The following is a 9,990-nucleotide window of genomic DNA, read 5'->3' as shown; positions in this document are numbered from 1 at the left end:
AGAGAAATGTAGATACAAAATAGTGAATTATGGTCTGAAAACCCCAAATCATAATTCACAAAAGGGTGAAGAGTTTAGAGAAGGCAGGAGGAGTGAACAATCTAGGCCAAAATAGCTGATTTGGAAACATTCTCCAATTTAGCTCACTTTCCGGTTCAGCTATGTTGTCCTAGATTGTTCACTTCTCTTGCCTTCTCCAAACTCCTTCTCCAAACTCTTCACCCTTTTGTGAATAGCCCTGTTAATCATCCAGTTTTGCCAAATTTGATGTTTAAAGGGTCAACCAGTCAGACCAATGTGAAAAACTGTAATAGCTTGATTCACTAAGCCAATGTAGTTTTTTCACTTCACATACTTTAAATACCTAATTTATCCTTTTCTTAAAAGAAGGATTTTCCTTCCTCCTTCAAGAACACTAACAGGGTTATTCACAAAAGGGTGAAGAGTTTGGAGATGGCAGGGGAAGTGAACAATCTAGGACAACATATCTGAACTGAAAACTGAGCTGAATTGGAGAATTTTTCCAAATCAGCTATTTTGGCCTGTATTATTCACTTCTCGTGCCTTCTCCAAACTCTTCACCCTTATGTGAATACCCCTGTGAATGAAAGTTTTCACCACAGTAATAAGAAATGTTTTGAATCGTCTTTCAGTAGATATTTCTGAACATAGCATAAAGGGAAGAAATATTGTGTAATGAGTTCAACAAAATATAAGTTTTATTTATAAAACGTAACAATCGTCTCAAAGAAAAAATAAATACCTGTGTGAGTACCCCATTCCCTCTTCACTATACACTGGAGGATGTAAGAAAAATAGTAGCCATGAATTCAGTAAGACTCTTAAGCTCCTGATACCAGCATCCTGTGCTTGGTTCCTGCTGATGTCCACCTCTTGCTAACAAATCCTGACTTAGAAACCTCTAGCTCTCCTTCAAAAATCCAGAGGCCCTAAAACTTCAGAAATATAACTAAACTTGCAAAGATGGTAATTTATCAAAATTTAGACAGGATGTAATTACGGAATAATATTATTATAAAAGTACAATATCATTATTGGGTACAATGTTCAAATATTTGCTTCAGTTTTTGTTATAATGAAAAATCAGAAAAACAACTGCCACTCTTCTTCACTATGGATGAAAATTGCAGTAAACTCACCCTTCCCTCAGGGCCTATAGAGTAAAAAAAAAAACACCCCTGTGACATTAACTATTTAAAAAAACGGATTTGTATATTTCCTTATGTGCTGTCCTAGTAACTACCCTAATAAATATGTACTAGAGCATTTTAGATTTTGCATGTGCTGGTTGGTATAAGGTTAATGTCCTTGGGACCCTGAAAATTCTACCTGGTTCTGAAGCAAGTGATATTGTTTCATAAATCCCTACTTACTGAAATAAATTTTGTTGAAAGCTGGACACTGATACAATAGGTAATGATAACTGGTATAATGCTCTACAAGCCCTAAAGAATGTGTTACCATAGTTTATGGACAGACCCAGTTGTAATTTCTTCATGGATCAATAACTTAAAATATGTTACATATTTTATTATACCGCTAAATGTAATTCTTCGCCTGGCAATTGTTTTTACTATAGTGTGGGATTGTTAGGATTTGGGGCTGTAGTATATAAACATCAACTGTATATCACCATGAGCACCCACATTTTACCTGGCCCAACCCGGATCTGCTCGGTATAATATCTGCTAGGTGCATTATAATACTCCCAAAATGTAATTCTTTTTCTGGCAATAATTTTTTATTATAGTGTGGGATTGTCAGGTTTTGGGGCTGAAGTGAATAGATGACTATAATATACCAACCGTCAGATGACAGGTGAGATTGGAACCCTTTTTTTAAAAAAAGCGTCAGGTCAACAAAATCCATATCAGATCCTTAGCCAGGCATGTAGGTTGACTGGCCAGGGATGGGGAGGCATTGCGCCTCTCCCCTCCTGAAACATACCAGGCCACATGCTCTCAGCACTGGTAGAGTACCTAGCAAAGTTGGGGGGAGCTTTGCACCCTAGGATCCCGGTGATCATGATCATATTTGGTTAATAATGTCACCTAGGATCTCCAGCCAGTTTGTTGACATCCAGCTGTGAGCTGTCTTCTGTGATAGGAGTACAGCTGGAGAAGATCGTTGTGGCATGGGTTAATCTGTTAGAGGTCCATCATGGTATGCTTGTTGTAATTGACATTTGATTTTAATCACTGGATCATGTTATTAACTTTAGATTTACATTGGGGAACTTTTTTTAATAAAGGCCTTTTACTAAATTATTAATTTAACAACTGATCACAGGGTACTGAGTGCATTGTTCACTCAGTGCCATATTGTTGCTCATTATTAGCTGTGAGTAAATCCCACTTCTTAGTATCAACCTTTTTTTGGTAGTGTTGGTAAAGATTTAACACCAAGGCTAAATCATAGCCAGGTAGACCAAGCACAAAGTTTTTATTATACTATTATGTCATAAAAAGTTGCTGGGTAAGCAATGAATTACATTATTCAATCAAATCCATTCTCTTCATTATGACATCAACACATTGCATTGCCAATTGACATATTTTTCTTAATGTTGAATGCAGAAGAGAACCTTACAATTTCTTAGCTTAGAGTTTATCACTAAGCACATCACATACATTGGGTTCTTGATATCTTCAAATGGTTTTGACTTTGACTGCCAGGTTTTGCTTCCACAGCCATTGTCACTTGGCTGATCTATCATTGGATAGAATACCCTGGTTTTCTATGGTTGCCCACTATATTGCTGATGTGTTATTGTCAAAAGCTCACCACTGAAGCAGTCATTTGCTCATGGTTTAATAGTAAATGACTGACTTCCCCAACTTGGCCATGCCTGTTTGCCTATTATTGACTGCTGCAAGCGGTTCTCAATGCCTTATTGATGTGATGTCTTATTTATAATAATCATAACCAACCTCTATGCTTTATCCAAGATTGGCTATTGATTTCAAATAATGATTGATCATTTTAAACTGTACCTGTGCTGTAAAGCAGCTGTTCAGGATGCACATTTAGCAACAGGGGCACTACGAATAATATGTATGGCTCTGCCCATTATTATTAAAAAGGGGGTAAACTTTATTCTTTATTATTGGTGTTGAATGTAATGATATAAATACCTTCAGTTTTACAGTATCCTGGACTTAGAAGTATTGAGAATGACTATGGATTTCTGGTGATGATAGACTTCACAGTAGCACTTTTGAGCTCTATTATGTCAGTGCAATTGTTTTCAACACAGGGATGCTACATTTCAGTGCTTCAAGCAAAGGATTTGTGAAAGCAATAACTGCAGTATAAGTGATTAGGTTAGGGTGTTGGTTAAGTCAAGTGTTAAGAAGTTAAGGTCAAGTGATAGAATTTAGGTTCGATCTTTAGGTGTACAAACAATTAATTTTGTCTTATTTGCTCACATTTAGTCTGTTACATATACAATTGAGAGTGTGTTTTATTTTACTGTATCTGTTATTAGACACAAAATAATAACAGTTGATACTGTCAGAAATTCAATGTCCTGTGTCCTGTTCACTCAGCCTATGTTTAAGGAGTCTAATCAGCTATGCTTAACTCACTTACCTAAATTAAACCTTCCCATACACACACACACACACACACACACACACACACACACACACACACACACACACTTTAAACAAATGAGCCAAGGCTAAATAAGTAATCTAACCAATCAATGTACTTACCTTACCTTTATGTCTGGTCATAAAATGCTGCTGCCCATTTATGTGCACCAAGGAAAATGTACAACAACCTAATGTTCACTGCAACTTACGAAAGTTCGGTTCCAGCAGTGGACATCCCTTCTTTCAGGTGAACTTCCAGGTCCTATTTAGCTCTACTTGTGTTTGGTTAAATGTTTACAACTTGGCTCTTGTATTGCTTTCCTTCTGGTTAATTGAAGATAGCCTATTATGCTGTAAAAGTAAGGCTATAAAAGGTACAGTCCAGTGAAACTGAAAACATGGAAATACATAACAAAGTGCATAGCTTACATGTCTAAATATATTAGTTTTTATCCTGCTATTGACTGCCTACACGGGTACTCTCCTATTGCCTTTAACATGGGTGCTGGAAGCCTTTGTTTTAGAGTCTGCAATTGGAAGTTCCATCCTTTAAAGTCAAACTGCAGATAAAATCTCATTGCAGACAGTGACTCCTGTCGCCATGGATGACCTCAGCAGCTGTGGCAGGACAGAGTTCTCTTGTTGTCGCCACTCAGCTCATCCACAGTGACAGGAGAACACACTGTGCATGTGTGAGGCTTGGGAGAATGATGGTTTACACACCTGTACCACTTGGGGGTGCTCATCCTAACAATTGGTCTATCCCAGAGGGAAGACAGAATGGAGCTTTGAAAACTGTCTGGAGTTTTGGGGGCAAGCTTCACTCATTGTGCAAATGGCCTGTAGGTATTGAGAGAACAGAAATGCATATTTTAAAAATCTGATTAATTTAGGGTCTTGGAATATTGTTTATAAACTGCATATTTTTTAAGCTGAACTAACCTTTTGTCTAAATGTCTTGTAAACTGTACAATTGCTTCCCAGTGCAGCAGTCCACAATTATCTCTACTAATTTTCAACTGGAGTTCAATAATTAGTGGGAACTCTGCTAATGTTTATAAAGTATATGTTTTCACTATTTTAATCTTTTGTTGCATCTCAGTGCTGCTGATCTCTAGCAGTCTCTTTGCAGCCACTTCATGTCTAAATGTATGCACTTCAGAATGGGCTGCATTTAATTTAATTTAATAAAATCCTATTAAAAACATTTTATAGTTGGCTTGGATAGGCAAGCATTGAGGCAATATATTATCTAACAGACATGTACTACAGTACCTTGTGCAGATTTTCCATAAACCTATTTATATAAGCCATGTGTAGTTTACCAGAAGCATTATCAGTAATCCTTAAAATGTGGCTTTTCTGAGATGAAGTATATTATGTCTTCACAGGTGGTTTATGCATCGCCCAGTCACTGAAAATCCCTCGAGAACCCAAGCCAGGAGAATTTGATAAAATCATTAAACGCCTGCTGGAAACCCCTAATGCTCGGGCAATAATCATTTTTGCAAATGAAGATGACATAAGGTGATAGATTCCTCCTATTGTTTGTTGCATGTTTGATCTTTTCCAGCAGCAGGAGAATTGCACAAACTTTTCTTTCTTACTTATCCATTTTACATTATCCTGACAAGGATATTCTTGAGGGACGAGAGGTGTAACAAATTTCAATTGCATTTAGACAAATTCTATTCTGCTGCTCTTTTGAGATATTTGCTTTGTCCTCCTGTAACTGTATAGCATCCTGTGGATTAAGACACTAGATTGAATGAGATAAATGAAATGTGAATGGTACACAGCACATGTTGTATTAGGGTTAGACAAAAGCAAATTAACATGAGCTATAGACACAGATAGGTGTTAGGCTCTATTCCTAAAGCACAAGTCAAGTTGGCAGGATGATTGACTAATTGTTTCCCTGGGTGTTTAGTAGATGTGATGAAAGCATCTTGAAAAGAATTGCATCAGTGGTGTTTCTGTCTTTTTTATGTTTCAGGCGAATTTTAGAATCAGCAAAAAGAAACAACCAGACAGGACATTTTCTCTGGATTGGTTCAGACAGCTGGGGTTCTAAAATCTCCCCAGTATACCAGCAAGAGGAGATGGCAGAGGGAGCTATTACAATTCTACCAAAGAGAGCTTCAATAGATGGTAGTAACTTTTCTACTATAAATGCAATTCTATTGTATGCATGTATAGATTTCATTAATATGAATTAAATTATGTTTTAAGTAGTAGTTTGTATGAACCTTTTAAACATTAGGATCACTATTTGCAAAAAAGAATCGAAAAAAATACTACAATGCTCTGGTATGACAACATTCAAATGTATGTTTTTTTTCTCTTAATGCCAGTTTATATTTTACATGGACAATTAATGATAATTCAAATAGATATTTTGTCACTATTAAAATGGTCAACATACATTATTCTGGTTCATTATATCTCTTTATTGTAGTGCACCACAAATATTATTTTCGATTCCTTAAAAAGTGCTTACATAGATAAGATAAATGTTGCCCAATTTGGCCACTTAAGATCAGATTGGGCAACAACCCTAATTCTGTATGCACTCACAATTCTCTCCACACATACCTGGGCCAAACTTTACTGGAGAAAGAATTGATAGACTAAGAGGATAATTCACTAAGCTGCCGAAGGCAGCCGAGTGAATAACCGAGTCGCAGTGAAGTGAGTCGAACACTGTTGGACTATTCACTTCAGCTCAGTGTGGCAGATTTCAGCTGAACATTGGCTAAAATCAGCTGTAAATCGTGCAGAAGGAGTTTGACTCAGCCGATCCAACATCCGGATCGGGTGAGCTAAAGTTCCGGCACTTCTCTCCCTGCCGTTCGCCCCTATTCTCATAGGGGCTGAATGGCAGTGAGTGAATAGCCGAATGCCTCCGAGCGGCATTCAGCTTGGCTATTCTGCTCGCTACCTCTGAGGTAGTGAGCAGAATAGAGAGAAATGTAGACAAATGGAAAAAAAATGTGTAAAAATGATTTAAATAAATGTAAAAAAAGGAAAAATTTTAAAAGTTAAGAAAATAATTTAAAAAATGTTTAAAGAAAAGAAAAAAAGCATGGGGTCCCCTCCCAAACAATACCAGACCCTTTAGGTCTGGTAGGAATGTTAGGAGGGACGCCTATTTAAAAAAAAATAAAAAAATGTAGGGTTCCCCCCAAGTTATACCAGGCCCTTAAGGTCTGGTAGGAATTATAAGGAGGAACCCCACCCCCAAAATGGAAAAAAACATGGGGTCTCCCTAAAATTCCCAACTGAGCACAGACGGGGCCCCCTGCCATAGCAGGCCACATGCCCTGGACACTGGGAGGGGTGCTTTTCCTGGGTCGTCCCTGAAAAAGCATCTTGTCTCCATGCCGATGGGGACAAGGGCCTCTTTCCCACAAGCTCTGGGGCATTATTTGTGGAGGTGCAGACAGGGGGGCTTATTCACATCAGGGTACCCATTTAATAAAGGGGCACCCAGATGCAGCCCCCCTTGTGAATGAGTAAGGGGTACTTGTACCCCTACCCATTGACTAAAGGGTTCAAATAGAATTGACAAAAGAGGCCAGACTTTAATCAAAAATATTTTAATTTATATAAATACACCACAAATGCTTTTTGACAAGTCCTTTATTTGGGAAAAAAACCCCAAAATTGATCCACTGGCGTAATCCTGCATCAATCACGATGTCCAGTGTTGTCCATGATGAGGATGACTCGGCAAAATGTAAAATAATAATAGTAAAATAAACCATGCCCGTCGACCCGCACGTGACAAACTCCCGATGCAGAATGAAGAATCTGACAGATGTTTGCAAAATACAAACAATTGGGCGGAGCCAGTGGTGATATCACGGTTAGCTCGGCCCGATTGTTTACATTTGGCTGGCTGCTGCCAGAATCTTCCAGTAGGTCCCAGACAAAGGAAAACAACTGGGTAGAGCTGATCATGATGTCACGGCTAGCTCCGCCCAGTTGTTATGTAATGACAGCCCAGTGTCCTCAAATAACCTGAGGATGCTGGTCTGTCATTCTGTGATTACATGACAACAGCTGGGTGGTGCCAGCCATGACATCACGGCCGGCTCACACCAGTTGTTGTTGTTAAATGACAAACCAGCATCCCCAGGTCATTTGAGGATGCTGATCTGTCATTACAGTACAACAAGTGGGGGGAGCCAGCTGTTGTCTTTTTCGGGGAGAACAGTGGTCTTCGGCAGACCTTTCTCCCTGTTCGGCTGTCACTACGGCTCAGCCAAAGCATATGCCTTTGGCTCAGCTCAGCCGTCCACCTGCCTTCGGCTGCTGTATGGGTTATAGTGAATAGTCCGTACAGCAGCCCTTCGGTTCGAATGAACCGAACGGCTCCAGCAGCCAAAGTGAGCCAAAGGATCAGTGAAGCTATGGCTGGATCCTTCAGCTCCTTGGTGAATCACCCTCTAAATTAGATCTTCCTAGCCAATCTCTATTGTGTTCCTCAATATAAGCAAAAGTCAAATGGCATAAACATGCACTTCTGGTCAATCTGAATGTGCATATTTGTGCAAAGATCTTATGTTATCTCATGTCTACAGGTAAATATAGTAAAATCTAACTATGAAGATGAGTTTAAGGTAACGTTCCCAAATGAACCAAAGAGTATACTTTAAATATGTAACCACTACTCTATGACTAGAATTGTGAATTCTTTGTAAAAACACAAGTATCAAAATAATTTTTATACAACTTTTTGTAAGCATACCCTAGTGCTGTTTAGATATTCCATTTTGGGGATATGTATGAAGTCCTACATTTTTAGGTATCACTCATCTTTCTGCTGTCCTGATCACTGTCAGAATCAACAGGTTTGCACTAGGGATGCGCCAATACTAATACTACTCGTACTCGCCCAAATTTCCTCTGGCTGGCAGTGCCACGAGGGAACATGGAGCTGGTAATGACACACTGCCCGGCTTCCTGATTGGCCTGGAAGCCAGCTCCATGCTGTTTGGCTGGCTCCATGGTGATTGGCCGGGATACCAGCTTCCCAGCCAATCAGAAAGCTGGGTGGCGAGTCATTACCAGCCTCCCAGCAGCTTCCTGATTGGCCGGGAAGCCGGTTCCATGCTGATTGGCTGGGAAGGCGGCTTCCACACACTGAATGCATTTGAATACATTTTGTTTGCGTTAAAACTGTCAATGATCATTTTTGTTTTTATGAAAATAGGGTTTGATAGATATTTCAGAAGCCGGTCTTTAGCCAATAATCGAAGAAATGTTTGGTTTGCTGAATTTTGGGAAGAGAACTTTGGCTGCAAATTGGGATCACATGGCAAAAAGAATAGCCATTTAAAGAAATGTACAGGTAAGTAGAAGCATGTTTCACATAATTCATAAAATTGGTCCAGAGGCTATGGCATTTGGGCTGATTTACTAAAGTAGTTGAGAATCTTCACACAATAAATTATGTGAATATTCAATTCAATTATCCAGCCATGTGTAGATTAAATAAATAAGTAGTAATTTGCTTGATTGGATAATTGAAGTTAATATTCACAACTCCACAAGTAAATTCCCCACATTATGTTATTTTTTTCACAAACAATGAAGACATTAGGGAAAAGGTATTTTCCTTTTGTAAATTGCTTGAGACTATTGTAAACAAAATTGCTTGTCATTATAACTGCTAACATCATTGCTTCTGCATGCAGCCACCTTCGCTTCTAAGATTTGTCTACTTCATGATGGGTCAATTTTATTGAAGATTTTATGTGGATTTGTAACAAACCTATAGATTACGGCTAGGCCTATTAGGAATACAATACCGGAGAGACTGTTGGAACTGTGTTGATTGATGGTAGTTGTTCTCGTGCACATCCTCCAGATAAAATCTGACATTAAAGTATTCGCATTAAGGGTTCAAATGCTTTGAAAATCTCACCACAGTGCTTTAATGTGACTACTTTTAACACATTTTTGCCAGGCACAGGGCTTTGCTCTAGAGCTGTGTTGTTGCACAAGCATATAACACATCCTTTGGCATGATTTTCATTTATTATGCAATCATACTTAAAAATCTGCGTAAATTGAAATAACATTTTTGTGTAAGAATGTTAAATATTTATGAAATGTAAAATATGTAAGATAAGTCTATAGTATGATAGACTCATGTCTTTAGACCCGGCAAGTAGAGGAGAAGTTGGAAATACTACACTGGACCTGTACAAGCTGGAAATCTGAAAACAGGCTTCATCGTAAGGGCTAGTTCATACCATAACTGCGTGCCTCTGTGCAGCTGCAGTGTGATGCCTTTTGCCATGTTTTTGCTACGTTTGTGATGCGTTTTTGACACATTCCAGTGCTTTTTTAGCCTAAAATGTGC

General features: G+C 38.6%; 1 protein-coding gene across 1 annotated transcript in view; it reads left to right on the top strand.

Annotated features, from left to right (window-relative positions):
• Positions 1–9,990, top strand: part of LOC108804841 (metabotropic glutamate receptor 8-like) — a 786,696-nt gene that overhangs the window by 506,373 nt on the left and 270,333 nt on the right. Inside the window, exons 4-6 of the mRNA XM_018576745.1 lie at positions 5,009–5,144; positions 5,614–5,768; positions 8,836–8,973. Coding sequence (XP_018432247.1) covers positions 5,009–5,144; positions 5,614–5,768; positions 8,836–8,973 — 429 coding nt within the window. The remainder of the gene's footprint in view (positions 1–5,008; positions 5,145–5,613; positions 5,769–8,835; positions 8,974–9,990) is intronic.

Source organism: Nanorana parkeri, unplaced genomic scaffold, assembly GCF_000935625.1.
Source record: "Nanorana parkeri isolate BGI_ZX_2015 unplaced genomic scaffold, ASM93562v1 scaffold75, whole genome shotgun sequence".
Lineage (NCBI taxonomy): Eukaryota > Metazoa > Chordata > Amphibia > Anura > Dicroglossidae > Nanorana > Nanorana parkeri.
The sequence above is the reverse complement of the archived record's forward strand: the minus strand, read 5'-3'. Positions and strand labels throughout refer to the sequence as shown.